The sequence below is a fragment of the Artemia sp. Qi Xiang Cuo genome, chromosome 13 (genome assembly GCF_049724085.1).
Source record: "Artemia sp. Qi Xiang Cuo chromosome 13, ASM4972408v1, whole genome shotgun sequence".
NCBI lineage: Eukaryota > Metazoa > Arthropoda > Branchiopoda > Anostraca > Artemiidae > Artemia > Artemia sp. Qi Xiang Cuo.
The window spans coordinates 68498845-68526297 of NC_142806.1; the positions used below are offsets into that span (position 1 = coordinate 68498845).

Here is a 27453-nt window from a genome sequence, read left to right on the forward strand (position 1 = left end):
CTTTAATTCTGAGTTTTCTCGAAGAAGTGCAAAATGTTCAAGTTCTCTTCTGAATTTTCTTAAAGAAGTGAAAAAAGTTCACTCAATTCTGAATTTTACCAATGAAAATGAAAAAGCTTCCACTTCAGTTCTTAATTTCTTAAAGACATAAAAAATTCAAAGTTCTCTTCTAATTTTTCCAAGAAAATAAAAAGGTTCCACTTCACTTCTGGTGTTTTCTCAAAGAGATGAAAAATTTAAAGTTCTATTCTAATTTTAAATTAAACTTTATCTCCTTTGTCTTATGGTTTTACCCCTCAAACTTCTAAATTAGAAAATGAGTGACTCGTTCTATTATTAAAGGCAATCGTTCAAACTCGTTCATCTAACCTCCAAAACAATAGGTTAGGTTAGGCATAAATAAAAATTAATAAATAAATAGAAACATTTCTACATGTTTAAGTTAGATTAGGTTAGATTAACTTATCATGAGCGCTCATGATAAGATAACCTAAGCTTTTCTGGCAAGTATGGTTAGAATAGGCTAGATTAAGTTAGGTTAGATTAGGTTAGGTTAGGTTAACCTACGTACGCTTCACTTAGGTTAGGTGAGAGTCAGGCAAAAAGTTAGGTGTATGATTAGGTTAGGTTAGATTAAGTTAGGTTAGATTAACTTAGGTTAGGCTAGGTTAGCCTACGTACGCGCGCGTACGTAGGCTAACCTAACCTAACTTAACCTAACCTAACCAAACTTGATCTAGCCTAACCTAACCTAAAATAAAAAAAATAAAGAAAAAATTCAAGTGTGACAAGGTAAACCACAAGAAAAAACTACTGAAATATTCAAACTCTTGCATTTCAATGAAAGAAATCCAAAATGAACTTTGAAAAATCAAGAGAATGTAAGTATGACAAGGTAAACCACAACAAAACACTACTGAAATATTCCAACTCTTGCATTTCAACGATAGAAATTCAAAATGAACTTTGAAAAATCATGAGAATGTAAGTGTGACAAAGTAAACTACGACAAAACACTACTGAAATATTCCAACTCCTGCATTTCAATGAAAAAAATCCAAAATGAACTTTGAAAAATCAAGAGAATGTATCTGTGACAAGGTAAGCCATGACAATACACTACTGAAATATTCCAACTCTTACATTTCAACGGAAGAAATTCAAAATGAACTTTGAAAAATTAAGAGAATATAGCTGTGACAAGGTAACCCACGACAAAACACTACTGAAATATTCCAACTCTTGCATTTCAACTAAAGAAATCCAAAATGAACTTTGAAAAATCAAGAGAATGTAACTGTGACAATGTAAACCCCAACAAAACACAACTGAAATATTCCAACTCTTGCATTTCAACGAAAGAAATTCAAAATGAACTTTGAAAAATCAAGGGAATGTAATTGTGACAAGGTAAACCACGACAAAACACTACTGAAATATTCCAACTCTTGCACTTCAATGAAAGAAATCCCTAATGAACTTTGAAAAATCAAGAGAATGTAACTGTGACAAGGTAAACCACAACAAAACGCTACTGAAATATTCCAACTCTTGCATTTCAACGATAGAAATTCAAAATGAACTTTGAAAAATCAAGAGAAAGTAACTGTGATAAGGTAAACCACGACAAAACACTACTGAAATATTCCAACTCTTGCATTTCAACAAAGGAAATCGAAAATGAACTTTGAAAAATCAAGGGAATGTAACTGTGACAAGGTAAACCACGACAAAACACTACTGTAATAATCCCACTCTTGCATTTCAACGAAAGAAATTCAAAATGAACTTTGAAAAATCAAGGGAATGTAACTGTGACAAGGTAAACCACGACAAAACGCTACTGAAATATTCCAACTCTTGCATTTCAACGAAAGAAATTCAAAATGAACTTTGAAAAATCAAGAGAATGTAACTGTAACAAAGTAAACCACGACATAACACTACTTAAATATTCCAACTCTTTCATTTCAATGAAAGAAATTCAAAATGAACTTTGAAAAATGAAGAAAATGTAACTGAGACAAGGAAAACCACGACAAAACATTACTGAAATATTCCAACTCTTGCTATTTCAATGAAAGAAAACCGAAATGCACTTTGAAAAATCAAGAAAATGTACCTGTGACAAGGTAAGCCATGACAAAACACTACTGAAATATTCCAACTCTTGCATTTCAAAGAAAGAAATTCAAATTGAACTTTGAAAAAACAAGAGAATGTAACTGTGACAAGGTAAACCACAACAAAACACTACTGAAATATTCCAACTCTTGCATTTCAATGAAAGAAATTCAAAATGAACCTTGAAAAATTAATAGAATGTAACTGTGACAAGGTAAACCACAACAGAACACTACTGAAATATTCTAACTCTTGCATTTCAACGAAGGAAATCGAAAATGAACTTTGAAAAATCAAGGGAATGTAACTGTGACATGGTAAACCACGAGAAAACACTACTGAAATATTCCAACTCTTGCATTTCAACGAAGGAAATCGAAAATGAACTTTGAAAAATCAAGTGAATGTAACTGTGACAAGGTAAACCACGACATAACTCTACTGAAATATTCTCACTCTTGCATTTCAATGAAAGAAATCCAAAATGAACTTTCAAAAATCAAGAGAATGTAACTGTGACAAGGTAAACCACAAACAAACGCTACTGAAATATTACAACTCTTGCATTTCAATGAAAGAAAAACGAAATGAACTTTGAAAAATCAAGAAAATGTAACTGTGACAGGGTAAACCACGACAAAACACTACTGAAATATTCCAACTCTTGCATTTCAATGAAAGAAATTCAAAATGAACTTTGAAAAATCAAGGGAATGTAACTGTGACAAGGTAAACCACGACAAAACGCTTCTGAAATATTCCAACTCTTGCATTTCAACTAAAGAAATCCCAAATGAACTTTGAAAAATTAAGAGAATGTAACTGTGACAAGTTAAACCACGACAAAATACTACTGAAATATTCCAACTCTTGCATTTCAATGAAAGAAAACCGAAATGAACTTTGAAAAATCAAGAGAATGTAACTGTGACAAGGTAAACCACGACAAAACACTACTGAAATATTCCAACTCTTGCATTTCAAATAAAGAAAACCTAAATGAACTTTGAAAAATCCAGAAAATGTAACTGTGACAAGGTAAACCACGACAAAACACTACTGAAATATTCCAACTCTTGCATTTCAATGAAAGAAATTCAAAATGAACTTTGAAAAATCAAGGGAATGTAACTGTGACATGGTAAACCACGACAAAACGCTTCTGAAATATTCCAACTCTTGCATTTCAAATAAAGAAATCCAAAATGAACTTTGAAAAATTAAGAGAATATAACTGTGACAAGGTAAACCACGAGAAAACACCACTGAAATATTCCAACTCTTGCATTTCCATGAAAGAAAACCGAAATGAACTTTGAAAAATCAAGAAAATGTAACTGTGACAAGGTAAACCACAACAAAACACTACTGAAATATTCCAGCTCTTGCATTTCAATGAAAGAAATTCAAAATGAACTTTGAAAAATCAAGACAATATAACTGTGACATGGTAAACCACAACAAAACACTACTGATATATTCCAGCTCTTGCATTTCAACGATAAAAATTCAAAATGAACTTTGAAAAATTAAGAGAATGTAACCGTGACAAGGTAAACCATGACAAAACACTACTGAAATATTCCAACTCTTGCATTTCAAAGAAAGAAATTCAAAATGAACTTTGAAAAATCAAGAGAATGTAACTGTGACAAAATAAACCATGACAAAACACTACTGTAATAATCCCACTCTTGCATTTCAATGAAAGAAATTCAAAATGAATTTTGAAAAATCAAGAGAATGTAACTGTGACAAGGTAAACCACGACAAAACACTACTGAAATATTTTAACTCTTGCATTTCAACGAAAGAAATCCAAAATGAACTTTGAAAAATCAAGAGAATGTAACTGTGACAAAGTAAACCACGACAAAACACTACTGAAATATTCAAACTCTTACATTTCAATGAAAGAAAAACTAAATGAACTTTAAAAAATCAAGAAAATGTAACTGTGACAAGCTAAACCACGACAAAACACTACTGAAATATTCCAACTCTTGCATTTCAATGAAAGAAATTCAAAATGAACTTTGAAAAAACAATATAATGTAACTGTGACAAGGTAAAGCACGACAAAACACTACTGAAATATTCCAACTCTTGCATTTCAACGAAAGAAATTCAAAATGAACTTTGAAAAAACAAGAAAATGTAACTGTGACAAGGTAAACCACATCAAAACACTACTGAAATATTCCAACTCTTGCATTTCAATGAAAGAAATCCAAAATGAACCTTGAAAAATTAATAGAATGTAACTGTGACAAGGTAAACCAGAACAAAACACTACTGAAATATTCAAACTCTTGCATTTCAACGAATGAAATCGAAAATGAACTTTGAAAAATCAAGGGAATGTAACTGTGACATGGTAAACCATGAGAAAACACTACTGAAATATTCCAACTCTTGCATTTCAACGAAGGAAATCGAAAATAACCTTTGAAAAATCAAGGGAATGTAACTGTGACAAGATAAACCACGACAAAACGCTACTGAAATATTCTCACTCTTGCATTTAAATAAAAGAAAGACAAAATGGACTTTGAAAAATCAAGAGAATGTAACTGTGGCACAGTAAACCACAAACCATCGCTAATGAAATATTACAACTCTTGCATTTCAACGAAAGAAATCGAAAATGAACTTTGAAAAATCGAGAAAATTTAACTGTGACAAGGTAAACCACGACAAAACACTACTGAAATATTCCAACTCTTGCATTTCAATGAAAGAAATTCAAAATGAACTTTGAAAAATCAAGAGAATGTAACTGTGACATGGTAAACCACGATAAAACGCTTCTGAAATATTCCAACTCTTGCATATCAACTAAAGAAATCCAAAATGAACTTTGAAAAATCAAGCGATTGTAACTGTGACAAGGTAAAACACGACAAAACACTACTGAAATATTCCATCTCTTGCATTTCAATGAAAGAAAACCCAAATGAACTTTGAAAAATCAAGAAAATGTAACTGTGACAAGGTAAAACACGACAAAACACTACTGAAATATTCCAGCTCTTGCATTTCAAGGAAAGAAAACCGAAATGAACTTTGAAAAATCCAGAAAATGTAACTGTGACAAGGTAAACTGGGGGTCTGAGGAGGGCGTTTGGTGGATAACATTTCGAAATTTTTACTTTTTAGTTTACTTTTTTTTGCGGCGCATCCCTGCGGCACATCCTCTGGCTCTGTCCTGCGGTGCCTCCCTGCGGCGCATCCCCTGCGGCGCTTTTCTGACCCATGGCACATCCCTGCGGCACCTCTTGCGGCGCGTTCCGGACCCACAGTACATTCTCGTGGCGCTTCTCGGGCCCGGGGGACCTTTGGGGACGAGGGGAGGGCCTTTGGGGCACCGGGAGAGCCTTGGGGGGCTGGGGGGCACTTGAGGACCGATTGGTCCTTTGGGAGCCCGGTGGACCTGTGGGGGCCGGGGGAGGGCCTTTGGGGGTCCGGGGGGGGGGGGGCAGTTGGGAGCCTGGGGGCATTTGGGGACCGGTGGAGGGCCTTTGGGACCCTGTTGGTCCTTTGGGAGCTCGATGGGCCTTTGGGGGGCCCGGGGTTGGGTAGGGGGATCGGAACCCTTCGGGGTTGGGTAGGGGGATTGGAAGCCTTTGGGGTTGTGGTAGAGGACCTCACAACACTGTTCAAATGGAACTTGTGTATTATAACGACCACAGAGTTTGACCCTCAAATTCTCTTCTAAAATCTTCTTTTAAAATGTCTATCTGTTTCGCCGAAATAATTCCCTAAAATGTCTAAAACGGTTTCACCCAAATAATCCCTCAACGTAAATTCAGCGTATTCCTTTGTTATTGGCATCTCTGTGCTTTCACATTGAAATTACAAAAGAAACTTTTTCGCGCGCTAAAACAATTCATCGCTAAGATGTTTCTTGGAGAATTGTTTCCATGGCGTTTGGTTATTAATATCTTTTGGAGTTCGACCAGTAGAACTGTTTCCGAGGCAAAGACATTAATGACTTGGATCTATTCCTGGAGAAATGTTGACAGTACCTGTCAGACTTTATTAAACTTTGCCCGGAAACAATTTGATTAATGACTGACAGCACAGGTGTTCCAAATTCCCAATCGCTTTAATTAACCACGTGTTCTCCCTAATGACTCTATGCCCATATATGGACTCCCGTTCGGAGTAGAAGTGTTCTCCCCTAGGGACTCTATGCCCATATATGGTGTAGGGTCACGACTGGTACCCCCCCCTTCTACTAATAGAATCTCCGATAGTAATCAAAATGGAAAGTGATTAGCCTTTAAGAGTGCTTTACGTAAAATGAAATTGTGAAATGCCATTTAGACTTGTGTTTTTTATTCAGTTACCCTTTCACCGTTACTAAGAAAGGGTAGTCCAATTTTAGTTTTGTGTTTTTATTTTAAGGTTTGGTTTTTGTATTTTTGTCAGTTTTATTCTGCCCTGAGGACGGTCAAGCGGAGGTCTTGCCCGAAATATTTGCATAATTTTTCAATTTTTTCACTGGCTGTTAATTGTCCTCGTTTTCTTCCTTTCTTCGCGATTTTATGTTTTGTCAAAAGTTTTGGCACTATACGCTCATTCAGGTCCAGAACCTAATCGAGATTAAATACCAATATTAGTGATTACAGAAGTTGTAGAATCTGATGTTTGAATTTTATACACAATCAGATTTTTGGCGTTTTAAATTGAGAAAATTGGATACGATAGCCAAGTGTAGTGTGTGGAGAAAATTGAATATTATTCTTGGATGGTGTTCTGAATTCCAGAGTACGATGGTTAACAACCAGCGGGTCTCCACGGTCCGTCGGGCCACCGAACAATAAAGTGATTGCCACTGCCATCCCTGGGCCTGCCCAAATAAAGATAAGTTTCTTTTCATCTCTATCCGAAGCTAATCAAATTCTAATTTTACTGATTTTTTATATTTCTTGTTACCGTCATGGATTTGGCTAATGTTAAATTTGGAGATTTGTTCCTCGTCAAATTTAAGGGTTGTCCCCTTTGGCCAGTTAGAATCCTATAAGTCATGAAGACAGATACTGGAGAAAGCAAATTTTTTATTTTTTGCTAGAGTTAAAAAGACGACCGTCAGGTTCTATCCGTCGCGAGTTTACTTAGTTTTGATGGCAATGAGAAGGAAGCATCAACAAAGAAAACTGAGGGTGTTAATCATGCGTTTGCAGAGCTAAAAAATCATCCTGATCTTTACCGACAGTTTATAAAAAAGAGAGAAAGATTCAGTAATAGATAGCCTACTCTCGGATCCCACTGCTGATCTCCGAAGACTAGTAGTTGCTACAGAGAATCAACTTACATCTACAAAACAAAATCTATGAAAAGAAATCGAGATAAAAATTAACGAAAAACTGAATATCTCGACTTTGCACACTGCAGCTAATTTTAATGCTAACTTTCCAGTTGAAACAATGGTTTCTGAAATCTATTATGCAGTACGTGTTGAGTTTTTTCCTAAATTTGAACTGATTGAAAAACATCTAAAAACATGCATGCACATGATTGATTTGTTGCGAAATCGCGTGAATCAGCTTGAGCTCAAGCTATAGCCTACTACATTGAGCAGGAAGGGAGAAGTGACTCCCTGTTGTTTAATGGCGTGAAGAAGATTCATTCACAGAGTGTGGGGGACACCATGAAGCACGTATTGCTTGTCAAGATGGGTCTAATTAATATTAAGGATTCAGAAATATTTGGTGTTCAGCGATTTAGAGTTGGATCAAAAAATGCTCAAAGACCAGATAAAGTTGCCCCTGTTCGCGTCCTGTTTTGATCAAAAGAAAAAGCTCGTCCTGTGTTTAATGCGAAGAACTTAATGGTTCAGGCTTTTTTGTAGCTGAGAACTTTACGAAACGTAAGCGCGATCTTCTCAGTGCTTCAAGAGATAAGTTTGGAAAACGCAGTGTGTGGTCTGATCAAGGGCGTATTTTTGTGCGCGAAACTGAGACTGCTACAATTAGGCGTATATTGTCGATTGATGACCTTGTATAGAGTTTTTTTTTTCATATTTCTGTTATTTTTTAATTTTGGTTTCTCTTTCTTTCAAGTGCTAAATCTTGTTCTCTTGTGTGAAAAACGATAATGTCTGATCAAGACCGATTTGGTGTTCAGGATAATTTATCAAGAGGTATTGCCGGCAATGAGGATATACCGATTGCTGAAATAAAGCCTATGAGGAAGAGTGATTATATTTAGTTGCCAAACATTCATAATATAAAAGAAAAGAGTCTGCGACTATGTCCTTGGAATGTGTCACATGACTACAAGCTTCCTGGATATTTTGGATTTAATTGAGCAATTTCCTTATTTTATTGGTATTATAGGATTATGTGAAACGTTATTTAGTTCAAACCAGTCTCTCTCACTGTATTCATTTCCAGGTTATGATCTTCGAGTTAAGAACCGAGTGGTGATGGGTCGTGGTGGTATTAGATTCTTTGTAAAGAAAGGGTTGAATTATAATGAAAGGGATGATCTTAGTATATGGATTGAAGGTTTTTCAATTGAAATTGATTTTGAAGTGAGAAATAATATAATTAGTATGATGCAAACTGGCCCAATGCTCACTGGAGGATTTTGTGGGAGGCATGAGTCAGCTGATTTCAAAGGTATCGTCTGGAGCTAGTCATATTGTTATGGGTGATTTTAATTTTGACCTGCTTGATTTGTCTAATCCTAATGTTGATTTTTTTAAATTTTATGATGTCGAATTATTTTATATACTTGCTTGTGAGTGTACTCACGAGGATTATTAGACAGAGTGCAACACTAATTGATTTGTATTTTTGTTCGTTCTGCCGATTTGAAACATTGTTATGCTAATGTTGTGGCTTCTCCTGGTTCTGACAATCTTCCGTTGGTGAGCGTTATGAAGTGTCAGTTGCAAAGACCAAAGAAAAAGAAAATAAAAATAAGGCTAATGAAAAAAGGGAATCTCCAAAAGTTTGTGGAGGAGGTTAGTGTTGGACCCCTTTGTTTTCTGAAGAAGAATCCCCTATGAGAGAACTTGATAATTTAATATTTGTTATTCTACCCATTGATGATATTGGGTGTCCTATTAACGAAATGAAAGTGAAGAAACAGGAACCCCGTAAGCCATGGATAACGAGTTAAATACTAGAAACAAGAAAGGTAAGGATTGAGCTTTATCAAAGATATCTAGATATATCTTTTTCAGAAAACAGAGCAATTTAGTGAACAAATTACATCGCAAAGCTATGGCCAAAAATTATGACAGAAAGTTTTTAAATAGTAAAGTCAATATGAAAGAAACATGGAAACTGATAGATGAAGTGACCGGTGGGAATGCTGAAATTTGAGGGAATGAAGTAGCCTACAACTTGAAACGTTCACCCCTGATGATAAGTCTGAAATTGCAAATAAGTTTGGTATTGAGATTAAAGTGCAAAATAGTGTAAAAAATGGGTGTCAACAGGTTTAAGAATACATTATATATAATAATAGAGGGTAAGAATTTTGAATTTGCCTTTGATCCGTGTACAAGTGATGAACTGCTTAAAATAATAAAATCTCTGAAATCAAATTTTGCAGAAGTGGAGGCTTATCTCTTCGAGCGTTTAAGGCAATATTGCATTACATTCTACCGTATCTTCTTTTTATTATAAACTTGTCACTTAATAAGGGCATTTTCCCTGATCAGCTAAAAGTTGAAAAAGTGATACCACTTCATAAAGGTGGCCCTAATTGGAAGTTGAGAATTGGAGACCAATTTCGATCCTTCCATTGTTTTCGAAATTATTAGAAAAAGTTGTTCATAAAGTTCTATATAGCTTCCTACAGTCTAATGGTTTGTTGAGTGAGACCCAATTCGGATTTCTAAAAGGGGACGATGAATATTTTGCAACAACTTATGGAATCAATTAACAGTGGTATGGACAGAGGTGAATCACCTTTGTCTATATTTATAGCTATTTGCAAAGCATTCGATGCAGATGATTTTCAAACACTACTAAGTCGGATGGATTCGTTAGGTGTCCACGGAAAGTGCTTAAAGTGGTTTGAAAGTTATCTCACAGGGAGGTCCCTCAAAGTAGTGTTTAATGATGTGCACTCAACAGCATTTCCAGTGACGTGTGGAGTACCACAAGGATCAGTGCTAGGTCCGCTGCTTTACCTCGCCTATGTTGATCTCATGCGTATTTATTTGAAAGATGTGTGTCTTATCTCGTTTGCTGATAATACCGTTTTAACTGTGTTTGCCTCATCTGTGAAGGATCTGGTGAGAAAAGCGAATGTCGCATTGGAAAGGCTGGAGATTTTCTCCAGTGTGACTTGATCAAATCTTACCGTAGCTAACGTACTGTCATCAGCAAAGGCAACTAGGCTTTCATCAGAGTCGGACTGGAGCCTGGGTTCATCGACACAGGTGAGGTAACACTAACGGTCACAAAACGTTGGTTCACATTATTGGAACATTATAGCACAAAGACTAATTGATATAAATAAGAAAAGCATTGGGCCAAAGACAGATCTTTGAGGGACTCCTTTTTCAATCTTAAAGAAATTTAGAGGATTTTCGCCAATAAAAATCTTTCTATTCTAAAGATACGAATAAAACCAAGAGTGATCAACTCAACGTACTCCAATGTGGCCAAGTTTTACCAGAATAATATAATTTTTATGGAGTCAAAACACAGAGTCTTTACGTCCAAAAATAAGAGCAGCTGGAACTAGACCAGAGTCTAAACCTGAAGTATATGAAACTAAAGAGCAAAGCACAAGCATGTTCAGTCAAGTGAGTTGTATGAAACACAAACTTAAATTCATAAAGGAACTGTTTTGTATCAAGGAAGCTTTCAGGTCTAGAAAGCATGGCCTTTTAAATATCTTGCTGAATACTCACAGGAGAGATTGGTCTGTATTCTGAAGGACCATTCCTTTACCCACGTTTAAATTGAACTATTACTCTTCCACTTTTAAGCAACGGTGGGAAAGATAAAAATAAGGGTGAGACAATTTCTGGTAAAATGAACTTGATAAACTTAGTATGAATATCATCTGGGTCTGACGAGGAAGTATCTTGCAGGGAAGAGACAATTCTTGAATCCTTGGACTCACTTACAGGCCCGATTCTCAATAATATTAGACAAGTTGAGCCTAAATAGGAGAAGATTACAAGGCCCCGGGCCTTATCATTCAGATCAGAAGGTGCTGGAAAATAGCTGCTACAGTGGTTTTCCCAACAGCTGAAATATAAGACGCTAGTTGACTTTCAACAACTTCTCTGCTGGATATCAGCTGGCTGTTGATTAAAAGACTCTCAGATAATGCTGATCTCTGGGCCTAGGACAAATGCAGAATATCATCTGGGCTTGACGAGGAAGTACCTTGTAGGGAAGAGATAATTTTTCAAACCTTGGACTCACTTACGGGCTCAATTCTCGCTGATTTTAGACAAGCTTGGCCTAAATAGGAGAGGATTACAAGGCCCAAGGCCTTCTAAACCAGATCAGAAGGTGCTGAAAAAGTAGCTGCTGCAGTGGTTTTCCCGACAACAGAATTATAAGACGCTAGTTGACTTTCAACAACTTCTCTGCTGGATATCAGCTGGCCGTTGATTAAAAGACTTTCAGATAAAGCTGATCTCTGGGCCTGGGCCAGATGCGGAATATCATCTGGGCCTGACGAGGAAGTACCTCGTAGGGAAGACATAATTTTTCAAACCTTGGTCTCACTTAGAGGCTCAATTCTCATTGATTTTAGATAAGCTTGGCCTAAATAGGAGAGGATTACAAGGTCCAGGGCCTTCTAAACTAGACCAGAAGGTGCTGGAAAAATAGCTGCTGCAGTCGTTTTCCGAACAGCTGAAATATAAGACGCTAGTTGACTTTCAATAACTTATCTGATGGATATCATCTGGCCGTTGATTAAAAGACTTTCAGATAAAGCTGATCTCTGGGCCTGGGCCAGATGCAGAATATCATCTGGGCTCAACGAGGAAATACCTAGTAGGGAAGAGATAATTTTTCAAACCTTGAACTCACTTACGGGCTCAATTCTCATTGATTGTAGACAAGCTTGGCCTAAATAGGAGAGGATTACAAGGCCCAAGGCCTTCTAACCTAGATCAGAAGGTGCTGGAAAAATAGTTGGTGCAGTGGTTTTCCCAACAGCAGAATTATAAGACACTAGTTGACTTGCAACAACTTCTGTACCGGATATCAGCTGGCCGTTGATTAAAAGACTTTCAGACAAAGCTGATCTGGGAGGGGAAGATTTAAAAACTGAATTAATAAGCTTCTAGGTCTTCCAACCAGCTTAATGAAACTTAATATCATTAATTAAGTGCCTAATGATATTTACTCCTTATTGAAATTAAGATATAAATATCAACATATGTATATTAAACTGCTAACCCACCTTCATTTATTTATTTAGGTAAAGTGCAAATATATATTAGGGGTAAAAAAAAGTTTTAAGGAACTTTTATTAACTAAAAAAATCATGGTTACAAGAAAAATCGTCAAAAAAAGGTAATTAAGAAAGTAACCACAAATTGTCGTGATTAGTCTCTCCGAAAAATTCTATTCACGAATAAGAAATCTCTTTTGCCCTTTTTAAGCAGCAAATAGTGCTTTGTACCATTTTGTTGTGTGAAATAACAATTTGCCCTGAACTAGTAACTTGTATATTGAGTTTCCCTACTTTTATGATAATGATGATGCAGATTGACATATTCATTCCCAACGATGCACAGAATTCATACAGAATGCTTGATAAGTTTATTATTAAGTGTCAATTGACTAAGTGAGTTCATTTCAGGCTTGACAATTCTAAAAAATGTATACATTGACAATTTGAATGTTCCCATTTCAATTTCTATAATAATCAAACAACTATTTGTAATGGCACTCTCCCTCCCCCCAACCATTTAGAGATTTCATGGTGGTGTAAACCCATACTCGTTTTGCCACTTACCAAAGAAAGCAATCAAATAATAAATGAATGGCATTTTGTGCTCATTTAGTGACTTTTTCCCAATATTTAAGTGGTTTTTATTTTCGAACTGGTGTAAACTCTAATCATTCTTTATGCGGTACATTGGTGATTTTTATCTTATTATATTACCCCCATTTCTTGTTTAGAGGAAGGAAGGTGATTACATTAAAAAAACCAAAATCAGAATTGCTATTAAACCAAGGAGTAAAAAGTGGCACAAAAGACTACGTTTTTAGATTTTTCTGTAGAATTTTGTGAAAATTTTGGGTTTTATTCTAATTCATAACTTAACCTAAAACAGACTTGGAAGTTGTTTTTTATGGATTAAGATTGCGGAGATTTAAACACAATCTTGAAGACAAGTTAGCAAGAACAAAAGCTAAAGGATAATACTTGAAAGTGTTCAAACGCAAAAAGTTTTAATTTTGATAAATTTAAAAATTGACAAAAATGACCAGTTAAGGCTTGAAGGAGAAATACGTAAATATTGAAAAGATAAAAATAAGTTTTAAAAACGTCCTGAGTAGATAACAACAAAAACCGACAGTGACATAAAACAAACAAAATATTGTTTTTAGACAGTGAGTAAGTAAACATTTCTTATAAAAGTAAACATTTTGTCATAAATCTCCGCTCTGACTTATATCCGACCTATACATGGAAAAAATAAAAAAAATGGAAAAAAACTTGAATAGCGACAGATGACAAAAAAAAAACAAGATTGATAAAAGGTTTTACAATTTAAAAAATCTAAATATTACAACAACGAGCCACCATAAGAAGATCAAGCTGACTAAAGACATAATATCCTTTGTTTATTCATTTATATTGTTACTTGTTGTATGTTTTTTGCTATGATTGTTTATCAAGTTTTTGTTCGTTTTGGGTTTCATTTATTCTTTAGTAGTAATTCCTGGTCATTTTGAGTTTGAATTTTGGAGGGTATTTGTATCTGCTGAGCTTGGGTTTGAAATGGCCTTTAGTTTTCTTTGAGAAACTTATTTTTCGGAAAGTGTTTTTTAATTAATAAATTGAAAATGGCTATATTGACAACATAGGGCTCTAATTAGACGTAACTCAACATTCAGATTTTGGTATTATGTTGTTAATAATGTTGTAAAAGTCGGGGTTTAGCTTTAAAGAATCCCCTTGACTATTCTAAAGTATCTAATAACTCGTATTTTTTCAGTTATTGTAAATGTCGAGAACGAACCAGTTCGCCTTCAGATATGTGATACTGCTGGACAGCTAATTTATTTTATAACTGCATTATTGAATACTTATTGTTTCGACGATTTTATTTTAATAGTCTTCAATAGCTGTATTGAAAATGAAAGGGACCTACCCGGGTAGTCCTCCCTCCCAAAAAAAAAACAAAAAAGCAGAGTTTCTCGAATTTCTGGGCCATTTTTTATTCAAAGGGTGAAATAAACAGTTTTTTTTTTTTTTAATATGGGCTGAACCGAAAAAGCAATCCCTATGAGCGTGTCTTATTATTTTTTGATCTTTGTCCAAAAGTTTTTTTTATTTACCTGTCTCCTAGTAGTAGTTTCGAATAAAATACCAGATATGCCCAGGCCTTACCATTGTGATATTGTTTCTGGCCGTGTACGCAGACTGGAGGGTGAAGACAAACAACCAGAGCTGGGATTGCAATAGTGCTCCAACTTTTTTCCCTCGAATATTGGAGACCCAAAAACACTGTAGATTCCTCTCACCAATATTTGAAATCCTTTAAAACCAGTACGCCACAGACCAAGGGCGTCGGTAGAAAATTTTCCAGGGGAGGGGGCAGACGCCAAAACAGCAGTGGTGATTGGGTGACAGTTTAGATGGTTTCAATCAAGTTTTTTCCGAAAAAACAAGGGAAAATAGGGTTTGACTAACGTTCAGCGCTCGTTCCCACGCCCCAGACCAAGGGCACCGGCAGAAAATTTCCCGGGGGGCAGACTCCAAAACAGCACTGTTGGTTGGGTGACAGTTTAGGTGGTTTATGGCACCAAACTACGACTTTACCCCGAAGAGGACGAATTTGCAATCAATTTAAAATCCTGAAAAGCTGATTGATTCTAAAGTATCAATAACTACATTTTAGGTGGCCCAGTTCCAAAAAAATTAAGATCACACGGTGGCAGGGATTGAGCCAATCTAGATAACTTACCTTATTTGTATCGGCAATAGGCTACATTGGTTAATCTATTAGAGTATGTCAAGTATGTTGAGGGGGTGCCAACACTTGTTTAGGTGGGGGTAAGATAAATCTATACAAAAGTGAAATTTTATTCACAAACAGCTTACTCTTCATGAGGCTTCAGATAAATGTTTAGAGAGAAAGACTAAAAAATGTTTCTCTATACCGGTAATATGTTACATTCCCATATCTACCAGCACAGAGGTGAAAAAGGCAAGGCAGGTCATCCTCAGCCCCGCCATGAAATTTCTGTGGGGTGGCAAATACTGCTAGGAGCTTAGTTTTCAGCAATTTTCAATGGTAATATTTTTTTTTCATTAATATGAAGTACTTCAATGTATTTAAAAAATATGTAATGTATTTATCAATAAGATTTGACGTTTAACGTCGTTTGATGGAAAAACTGTTAGTGATTATTCAGGTCATTTTTATTCCGGATTTTTGGCTCATAAAAATCGTCTTTCCGGATGGTATAATTTACTATTAATTTTCTACTTTAGATTGGTCTTCAATGGATTCTTTTTCGGGAATTTTTTTTTAGGAATTAACTTTTGCAGTAATTCACGTAGCGATGTCGCTCGGTTTATTTTTATTAGCAAAAATTACCGTCATCTGTCTAAGCTTAGACTAACCTGTCGAACTGTAAGTCCTATGGCATATAATTTAGTGTAAACAGGTGTAGCTCAAGTCAAGCAATTAGGATTTGTTTTATTGTTTTTTCTTACCGAAGTTGCTTTTGAAGATATTAAAATTTTCTTGAAAAAAATTTAACTTCAAGATTGAAAATTTTATTAATGACGCAAGAAAAAAAAGTAGCTGAAACAACAAAAGAAAAGAATAGGTTCGTTTACAATAATTTAAAGCAACAAATATTTCCCAGACTTTCGCAAGGCAATAGACAAGCTACCTAACTCCTACTTTGGCACTACTTATATGTATTCATGAATGTTTTGGAGAGAGACCCTTGGGGAACTCTTTAAGGGTAATGATTATAACGATTCGGGAATGGTTAATCTTTATATTTATACCCGCAAATGCTTTCCTCCAGGTGGTCAATTCGAATACAATATTCCTGCTTCTATTTATGCCAGATTCGCAGCAGTTAATAGAAATTTCAAATTTGCTGAAAACGAAACTAAAAGACCTGTCGAACTGAAAGTCCTATGGCACATAATTCAGTGTGATTAGGTTTAGCTCAAGTCAAGAAATTAGGATTGGTTTTATTGTTTTTTCTTACCGAAGTTGCTTTTGAAGATATTAAAATTTTCTTGGAAAAAAACTAACTTCAAGATTGAAAATTTTATGAATGACGCAAGGATAAAAGCAACTAAAACAACAAAAGAAAAGAATAGGTTGGTTTACAGTAATTTAAAGCAACAATTATTTCCCAAACTTTCGCAAGATAATAGACAAGCTACCTAACTCCTACCTTGGCACTACTTATAAAGTATTCATGATTGTTTTGGAGAAAGACCCAGGGGGAACTCTTTAAGGGTAATCATTATAACGATTTCGGAATGGTTAATCTTTATATTTATATTCGCAAATGCTTTCCTCCAGGTGGTCAATTCGAAGGCAATATTCCTGCTTCTGTTTATACCAGATTCGCTGCAGTTAATAAAAATTTCAAATTTGCAGAAAACGAAAAGGGAAATCCATGACTTTTAAATTTCCCCCAAAAATATAAAATAAGACCAAAGCAATGACAACCAAAGAAATTATGAATATCTCAGGCCTCAATCCTGAAAAACATTTATGCAGTTTTCAGTTTTATCTTTTTGATTCATTGGTTTTTCATCCTGATTTTTACCCTACCAGTTTCTGTTTTTTAAATTGCCCCCTAAAAATATAGGATAAGGCCTGTTATAGCAACAAAAAAAGTTATGGATATTTCCGCCTGATGTTTACGATCCTTCGTTAGCCCTGAAAAACTGGTCCTGGCTATATGATTCGTTGTGTTTTTGCCCTGTTTTCCACCCTACTAGTTTTTTTTTAATTGCCGTCGAAGGGCAATTGAAAGGCATCACTTGCTCGTCCCTCCAAGGGAATCACTAAGTCTTGATGAAAATCACAGTTTATATAATTATCCAGTATGATCTTTCCCTATCTCACCCATTATAAAAACCCGGACAAAGGTGCGAGTGCTCCAGAGAACGTTTTTGCAGATAGAAACATAGGCGGCATCAGATCTTTTCACGGGTAGACAAGTCAGACTGTGATCTAATCGGAAACAAGTGGAAAAACGCTATTACGAATAATGCACTTTGTTGGAAACAATCGGAAACAGACTAACCCGCTAATGCAGAAAGAAGTGGGAGGAGCTTTTTGTTCGCACCGAGAACGAAGACCAGAAATGATCTGCAATAAACTTACTCGATAATTATATGAACTCTGATGAAAACAGTCGTAATTCTGAACTTTCATTCTAAAAGTAGACCTTTGTTGGTAATAAAAAGTCGACCCCTGTGTCTTTTAGACTACGCTAATCCGTAAAACAAGAGCCGATACTAGTATACGTTGTATTTTGATAAAACTTTGAACAGTTTGTGTGATTAAATTGGTTACGGATGGCAATGATCATGGGATTAAATCCTAATTGAGCTATGTGAAAACAGACAAACGTAAAATTTGGATTATGTAGATAAAGAAAGTGGAATAAAATAAAAAAAAAACTATTCTGGTCTCAATTTTCAAAGAAAAAAGAAGATCAATAAAATAAATTTTGTTGATTAAACATTCCTGCATAAATTGAAATCAGCGCAATTTTGATCTGTCCCTCCTTCTTTTGCCCATGGAGGGCTAATTATACTTGGGCCATCAATACCCTTCAATTAACTTGCTTATGTTGTCGAGTTGTAGATCAAAAAGTTCAGTAGCGTTTTTCTTTTGTTTACCATTTGGCTTTAGCTCAAAGGGGAAAGGATAAAGTCGTCTAAATTTTACTAGCATTGTCTAACGTAACCCTTGGGTGGGGAACGTTGGGGAACCCTCGGGTGGGTATATAGACTGGCTGCTCTATACACAGGTTTAATTGGAAATGATCTTACAAAGTATCTTGGGAAACCAGTAGACATTGGCACGGAGCCGGTCACAGGGATGCCTTTGGGGTTGGCTGCCAAAGAGGTTGATTTGGCAATAAGAACGTGTTTTTAAATTATTTTGCTTTCATCCAAATAGTAAGCTATTTGGTATTTGATTTAGCCTTACTGATAGCATTTGCTTACTGATATCATAGCATTTGATTAGACTAACTCATAGGATGAGTTAAAAACGTTCTTTTTCTTTTACATTAGTTTTGCAAGCTAATGTTGAAGTGAATCATTAAATTAGGCCAGATATTGGTTTTACATTAGTTTTGCAAGCTTATGTTGAAGTGAATCAATAAATTATGCTAGATATTAGTTTTACATTAGTTTTACAAGCTAATGTTGAAGTGAATCAATAAATTAGACAAGACATTTATTTTACTTTAGTTTTACAAGCTAATGTTGAAGTCAATCAATAAATTAGGCTACATATTAGTTGGCCTCCCCCAGGCCATTCAGCGTGTCGCCAGGTAGCGATAGGGGAACGCCCTACAGATATGTAGGGTACCTCCACAGGAGGCACGGACCAAGGGGGGACCTTGTCCCTGGGGGTCCATAATAGAAACTGGGGCACCCTCGCCCGGGGTCATAAATACAGGTGAAGGAGGAAGAAGACCCCTCAAATGTACACTCAAAAGGGCCCACTGGTTTGTCCACAAGTTCCAGGAGTTACAAACCTTCTCCGAGTAATGGGCTAAATTCCATGGTGATGCAGAACACTATCGCGAGCGGATCCTCTATAGGAGGACAACTGTGGCAGAGCGTAAGATCCAGGACTAAAGACGACGGCCTCTACAAAGGGCTGCCTTGACCCTTTCGGGGTACCTGCAAGACTGGGGACCTTGCGGTCAACTCTATTCCCACTTGAGGAGTGGCGCCCCTCGAGGCAACTATAGCCTAGTAAACTATACAGCGTTCGCACGGGATTCTGACTAATGGATAATTTTCTGGGCTTAATATGTTTTGACGGGTGTCTTCGGGCTGAAAAACCTCTTCCTAGCTAATTTATCTCTTATGGGCTGCCTCCCCGTAGTAGCATAATTTTTGTAGGCATGAATATATAATGAGTCGGAGGTAATAGGCTTGAGATTGTCTGTGCATGATTTCGACTCTTGTTGATAGAAGAGCATCGCCAAGTGCTAAAAACCATGTTGTGACCAAGATGGGCCCAGGATTTCACAAAGCCCCCATTCATGGAGGTCCCAGGGACTTCTTGCTTTCGTATTCTAAGCCGGCTTAAGCACTTCGGTGTACACTTGAAAAAATAATTTCAATGATTTAAAGAACATGAAAATTGGAACTTGGAATGTTACAACGTTAAAAAATGACTATCGTATCGACATTTTGACTGACGAATTCAGACGATTCGAACTGGATTTATTAGGAGTTTCAGAAACTCATATCCCAGGGGTAGGAAGTATGAAATTAGGTGATGTAGAATTTGTTTACTCAGGCAGGAAGGATGGGGTACATAGACAGGGAGTAGGGCTCATGATGAATAAGGAAGCTGCCAAGTCTTATTTAGGCTGGGAAGGTATTAATAATAGAATACTAATTTACATTTTATGACTAAAAACAGGGTATCAGTTATAGTAGTATATGCCCCTGTAGAACCGACTGACGGAGATACTAGTGACTTAGATGAATTTTACTTAAAGTTACAGGAACAAATAGACAGGGTCCCAGGTAGAAATATGGTGTTTTTACTAGGAAATTTTAACGCACAGGTCGGTAGAAATAGGGATAGATGATATCATTGCCTAGGTAAATTTGGTGTAAGAAAAGAAAACAGTAATGGATACAGACTTTTACAATTTTGTAGGTATAACAATCTAGTTATGACCGATACAGTGTTTGGTCCTAAAATGGCTCATAGGTTAAAATGGTATTCACGTGATAGTAGGACAGCAAACCTTATTGATTGTATTATATTAAACCAAATACTGGCAGAATCAGTACAAGATACCAGTGTATATAGGAGTGCCGTTATTGATCTTAAAAGCAAAGATCACCATCTATTAGTGTCAAGGGTTAATTTAAAGCTGAAGTATCGGATGGGTTACTACCTCCCGGGAAGTTTTGATGTTGGTAGGCTCTATGATGAGAATTTGAGAGACACTTTCCAGGCAGAGTTGAATACTAAACTTGAGTAAAATTTGATAATATGGAAAATGGTTGGAATAATTTTAGAAAAATAATTTCTAAAGTTGCTGAAGGTGTCTTAGGGAAGAAAGCTAGAACTGTAGCTAAGAATATTAGTGAAAAAGCTTTATGTTTGATAGAAAGGAGAAAGGAGTTGTACAAGAATTACCTAAGTGAAAGATCATATTAAAACAAAAGGAATGTAAAGAAAGTGGAGAAAGCACTAAAATATGAACTAAGGAGGTGTGAAATAGAGGCCAAGGATAAAATTGCCGAGGATCTGGAAGATGCCGCTAGAGTAGAATATGAGTAGAATATTTTTATTTATAACACGTACAAAAATAAATGTCACAAAACAGCGCACATGCCTGGTGGCATACTTTAGCGCTGAAAATATTGCCAACGAAAATACACAGCCATTTTCTAACTAAATAATAGACGGCATAATAGTCGAATACTGTACTGGCATGTTAACAAATTGAGAGGGAGTAGTCAATGCGGACTTGGCCCAGTTAAAGATAGGACTGGGGCCGCAATTACCGATAAGTAAAAAACTAAAGAGAGATGGGCCGAACATTTTGAGAATTCGCTTAACTGATATAGAGTTGAAGGAAGAGATATAGAGGAAAATGAAAAAGTTTGTGATACATTGGATGTGAAGGAATATTTGTTTTGTGAGGAGGAATTAGCGACAGTACTAAAAGTACTTCCAGGTAATGATAGGGTGTTTAATAAGTTTCTTAAATATGGTGGCCCTGAGGTTAGAAATAACCTCACTGAAGATTATGAATATGATTTTTGAAAAAGGGGAAGTACCTAATGATTTTAGGAAAACCTTAATTAAGCCACTTTATAAGAAAGGTGATAAAAGTGAGTCTGGTAATTATCGAGGGATTAGTCTGGTCTCTGTAGGTAGTAAATTACTTAGTAATATCATACTTTTTAGACTGAAAGATGCCGTAGACAAAGCCTTAAGAGAAGAACAAGGCGGTTTTAGAAAAGGTAGAGGATGCGTCGACCAAATTTTCACTCTTAGCTTAATAATTGAGAAGTGCCTAAGTTTTAAAACACCTTCGGTCCTTAGTTTTATAAATCAGCAGCAAGCGCTCGATTCTATTGATAGAGGAGCTTTAGCAAAAGTTTTATCCTTTTATGGTATACCAGAAAAATACATTAAAGTGATTAGTGCTATGTACGAGAATAACACTGCTGCGGTTAAGGTAGGAAATGAGGTTAGCAGTTGGTTTTGTATTAAATAATGATTTAAGCAGGGTTGTGTTCTATCCCCCTTTTTATGAATTATTTTGATGGACTTTGTATTAAGGAGCACAGGAAAGACAATGGCAGACCACGGAATCAAGTGGGGAGGAAAAAGTCTCCTTGACTTAGATTACGCTGATGATTTAAGCATCCTAGAGGAAAGTGTGAGCAAAATGAATGAACTTTTAGAAGTTTTGCGAATTTTGGGTGCTATAATAGGCTTGAAAATTAATGTTAAGAAGACTAAGTCACTATATCTTGGAATAACTGAAATTGAAAAGGTGAAGTTAGGTAATGAAAACATTGATCAGGTAGGCCGCTTCACTTACCTTGGTAGTATTATTAGTAAAGATGGTGGGAGCGGTGAAGATGTCAAAAGCAGAATACCCAAGATTCAGGGTGTTTTTTTCACAGTTAAAAAAAAAAGTTTGGAAGACCAGGAAGATAAGTCTGCAAACCAAAATCAGAATATTAGAAGCTACAGTGATGACAATGGTCAAATATGGCTCTGAAGCATGGGTGCTCTGAAAAGCGGATGAAGATTTGCCAGATGTTTTCAAGAGATATTGCTTAAGGTTTGTTCTGGGTACCCGACTGACTGACCGTATTTCAAACAATAGGCTATACGAAAAATGTGGTTCAATACCGCTCTTTGGAGACGTATGGAAAAAAGGGTTGAAATAATTAAAGCCCGTTTTGTCGATGAACGATGACAGACTGCCAAAAATCGTCCACTTCAACCAACCGCATAACGCTGCATGAAAAGCTGGTCGTCCTCGTCTGGGATGGGGGGGTGCCATAAAGAAAGATGTAAAGGAAATGGGAACTTTATGGGCGGGCGTAAAAAGGGAGGCTTTGAATAGATTGGGATGGAGGAGGAGCGTGCGTAGCTGTGTTGGCCTCAGGTGGCTTGGTGCTGCGGTGAAATGTTAGTAGTAGTAGTAGTAGTTGTTATGTTATTCAGCATTATTCATCGTTCTATCTGTTCAAAAGACAGTATATTGAGGATTTTCTGGTGATTCATTTGATTTTTCATGGAGTTTTCGTTCATTAATCTGTTCAAAAGACAGTATATTGAGGATTTTCTTGTGATTCATTTGATTTTACATGGAGTTTTCGTTCATTAATCTGTTCAAAAGACAGTATATTGAGGATTTTCTGGTGACACATCTCATATTATCTGGAGTTTTGTTTCATTAATTTAAAACATGTCCTTAGTCTTACCTTTTATTGTTCTTTATAGAGGATAAAACATTACATAGATAGGACCAACCAATTTCATTTAATCGAGTTATTTTAATTCTTCAGATATGACAACATTGATAGGACAACATCAGATAGGGCAACATGACTGTTTTAAAGGAATAAAAGGGGATCTATTAAGGAGATGATTCATACGTTGGATGGAATACAATTTCCCACTTCAGGATAATCAAATGAAGAGCAAAAAAAGTAGCACATAAAACTACAGCTAGTGATTGCTGATCACCATTTACTATTTGAGGGTTGAGGTTTTTCACCACTTACTATTTGAGGTTTAATGAGGATTTAGGAAATAAAATTAAGTTGATAGTAAATGTAATGTTAAAAAAAATAAACACTAGTAGAATTGGAAAAAAAGTAATTTAAAAGTAAAACAAAACTAACTATTAAATGTGAACTGTATCAGTAAAAAACTTACAGAGTGCGTAGATGCAATATGCTCCATAGAATTGCGCAAGGTCCATAAAGGGAGATCACAATCTCTGTAATCCCCCCAATATCCTGCAATGGCAGACTCATTAGCTGGTATACCTGAGTTAGCACGACAGCAAAGGGGTTCTCCACAATCTGCATTTGATCCTGGGAGATATTCTGGATCCCAATGAAAATCTGATATGTGTAGAACTTTAAGTGTTGGTGCGTTGGGCTGAAATACAATTAGAAATAAATCAATAAAATAATTACTATTACCAAATCATTTCAGAATCAAGATCTCTAAGGCCAATATAGATACGAACTCTCTTACTCCATCCCGATATATTCAAATATTCTCTCTTTTACCCCTCAGATAAAGGTTCAATTTACATATAATCTTCTCTAAGAAATTTGCCCTATGAAGACGGCCTAACTTTCTTTCAAACAGTTCGTGGTAACGAACTGTAAATAAGGAGCGATCCGGCTCAATGGTGACCGAAACTATAAAACACGATATTTTGATACAAATAGATACATCAAAAGAATCAGATTTTAATGCAGATTTCAAATATATAACTTTCATCAAATTTAATTCTACATATCAAAGTTAGGCGCCTAGGAAAATTTGGCTGATTTTCGAAAAAAGGGGGAAAGACCCCCTAAAAGTTATAGAACCTTAATGAAAATCACACCATCATATTCCGGGTATTATAGAACCCTACTGTAGAGGTTTCAAGCTCCTATGTACAAAAATGTGGAATTTTGCATTTTTTGCCAGAAGAAAGATTACGGGTGCGTGTTGATTTGTTTGTTTGTTTGTTTTTTCTTTTTTTTTTCCAGGGGTGATCGTATCGACCCAGTGGTCCTAGAATATCGTGGGAAGGGATCATTTTAATGGAAACTAAAATTTCTAGTGCCCTTTTTAAGTGACCAAAAAATGGAGGGCAACTAGGCCCCCTCCCACGCTCATTTTCTCCCAAAGTCACCTGATCAAAATTCTGAGATAGCCATTTTGTTTAGCATGTTCAAGAATATTATAAGTATGTCTTTTAGGCTGACTTAATCCCCCGAAGTTCCCGGGGGGGGGGGGCTGAAAGTTATGAACTTTACCCAATGTTAACATATAGTATTGGTTTTTTGGAACTATACAGTCGTTTTCAGGAGAGATTTTTCCTGGTAGTGGGAGGGTGGGGGGGGGGGTCGGGAGTTATGTGGGAGGATCTTTCCATGAAGGAAGTTTTCATGGGGGAAGGGACATTGCTATGAAGGGGACGCCGGACTTCCCAGCATTATTTAAAAAAAGATCAGAAATTAAATATAAAAAAACAAGTTTTTCAACTGCAATAGCAGCAACATCGAAACTTTAAACGAACAGAAATATTACATATATGATTGGGTTCACCCTTTAGTCAATACCTCGCTCTTTAAGCCAAAGATTTTTTAGTACTTTCATAAGAGCTATTTATTCTAATTAACGGCCTTTGTTATTAAGCGGTAATTTTTAAAGAATTTGAACAAAATTTGAACTTTCGCTTAAAGAGCAAGGTATTTTTTTTTTATCTGGATCATTGTATCTTATGATTTTTTTTTCTTGTTTATTTTTTTGTCTTGTGTTGAGTCTCTTAAAGGTGTGAATTTATCATGGTGAAAATGTTTTTGTTTCTTATGTATTTGTTTAATTTTTGTTTATCCCCTGTTTTTTTCCTGGCCATAGAGCCTTTCGGGGGAGTTCATATTGAAGTGCATTTTGTTGAGTTTATTGATTGAATAAATTGATTGATAAATTGATTGATTGATTGATTGAGCTTGAGAAAAAAAAAGAATCCGGGACAAATCGAAAATAGATACATTCGCTTATTTAGACGACGTACTATCATTTACAGAGATAATAGATGACCTTTTCAATGAACCGAGGAGAATGCTAGGAAAATTCAAAAAAGCATGTTTAAAATTGAAACCAGAAAAGCCACAAGTTGTAGTACATAAATTAATCTTTCTTGGACAATTGATAAATCAAGGAACTATTTTTTCCAATCGTATGAAATCATCAGATGAAATCATAAGAAATCAGATCGGAAAATCTGTAGATCAGTGTGTGGATCGGTAAGCAATTTCAGGCGCTACTTCAAAAACTATGCTACAACAGCTAAAGCTCTAATTGATCTTTTAAAAAGATCGGGTCAATTTTAATGTTCGCTGAATGTAATAAAAGCCCTTGAAATCAACCAGAAGGAATTATTTAAGGCACCGTTACCTAAATTAACAGATTTTTGACAAGAATTTTGCCTACATACCGAAACGTCATCACGCGGTATTGGAGCAGTAATATTGAATATTAACCCCCAGTAGTAAGCGCCTAATGCATTGAAAACTTACATGCAAACTTACGCCTGAGGCATGAATATGTGTGTAAGTTTTCAATGAATTGGGTTACCAGGGCCATTTGCAAAGAGGTATCATTTCTATAGAAGCTATAGTAATTTGAAATATCATATGGAATTTGCTTGAAGCTATATACTTTGCGTACGCCCCCGTACCAAACAGGTTTTTCTGGTAGTCCTATTCTACAGGTCATTACACCTTTGCCAAGAGGAACGAGTATAACTTGATTGGTGATTAGGATTTGAATAAAAGGAATAGTTTTCTTTACAATTCATATTAGTAAGAGAATTGAATTCAAAGAGAATAGTTTATTTGCAAGGATATTAGTGAAAAAAAAAATGAGTGGTGCATTTTCACTATTGGAGATTAATGATGGAACCGACAGCAGCAACAGCAATGAGATACGATTACCCAATGTAGCTGTGGAAATAACTACTGGCTGTAGACTATACCTTGAATGGGACAGTATGTATACTAGATACGTGGGATCATTAAACAGATTTAAACAGGAGGAGCAGCTGTATTTTGCTGAAAATGGTAATGTTTTCCATATAACTAGACTTCGGTCAGCCTTAGATATACTATCGAAATATATTGATGAGAATAAAATGCATCAGTGAATATTATTTTTGTAATTATGTTCAATAAAATAGTTTCTAGTTCAATGGTATTTTTCTTTCTTTCTATAGTAGACAAGCATATATTTTCTAGAGTACAAAAAGAAATTATTATTATTTTGAAGTTTATCGTTATATATATAGGACTAAAAAAAAAAAAAAAAATGAAAATATTAGAGAAAGATCTAATAATTTGGAAAATAGTTATTATTGAAAAACGTTTGAGTATATACTAGGACTTTAAATATTTTTATATTAAAAGGAAGATATTTTATCGAGGAATGCTTGTCGATATAATGAAAACTGATTCTCCATCATTAGACTATTGTATGAAGCTTCTACATCGTGGTCCAAATGCATTTACACAATTTATTGTTATATTGATCACGACACGACAAAATGATATTGTGAATATGCTTTTAAACATAAGTTTAGAAATTTAGGACTTTTTTTCATAAGAAAGATGGTGCTCAAGGATGATTTACTCCTCTCTCTCTCTCAGACAATTTTTTTTTGTTGCTAGCTCAGTTTCATTGTGGCAGTGAGAGCGTTAACACATGACAAAATGTTCCATACATGTCCGTTATGTATGTACACACAAGGCAGCTGGTCATCATGTGAGAATTGCACAATGATTGAGGAGTATGATGAAAAGTGTAGATTATGCAACCCGTGTAAATTGCATAGAGGATATGCTGTACAAATTAAAGGTTGTAATTCCTGTTTGAAGAGGTGTGTGACTCTCATCCTAGAGGTCACCTATGCTCCAATTGTCATTATGATAAATGCAAGCAGTGGGAGAGTACATATCCCGGTATGATTGGAAAGAATCCGAACCGTGATTTTATTTTATTGCTACGAGATTGGTATCGTCGTGGTTTTAGATTGTTCTGGGAGGAGGAACCGGGTCAACGATTCAACTGTTGGAACAACAAAAGAATATTGTTTCTACGTCATCGTTGTGGAGACAATGGGTGTTATGATTAAAAGCCCA

The 27453-nt window shown here is 35.7% G+C and overlaps 1 protein-coding gene across 2 annotated transcripts in view; it reads right to left on the reverse strand.

The window, feature by feature from the left end:
* LOC148945587 (sphingomyelin phosphodiesterase-like) overlaps positions 1-27453 on the reverse strand; it is a 262974-nt gene that overhangs the window by 84088 nt on the left and 151433 nt on the right. For both annotated transcript variants that reach the window (XM_089098599.1, XM_089098600.1), the window contains exon 6: positions 23465-23692. In XM_089098599.1, coding sequence (XP_088954725.1) covers positions 23465-23692 — 228 coding nt within the window. The remainder of the gene's footprint in view (positions 1-23464; positions 23693-27453) is intronic.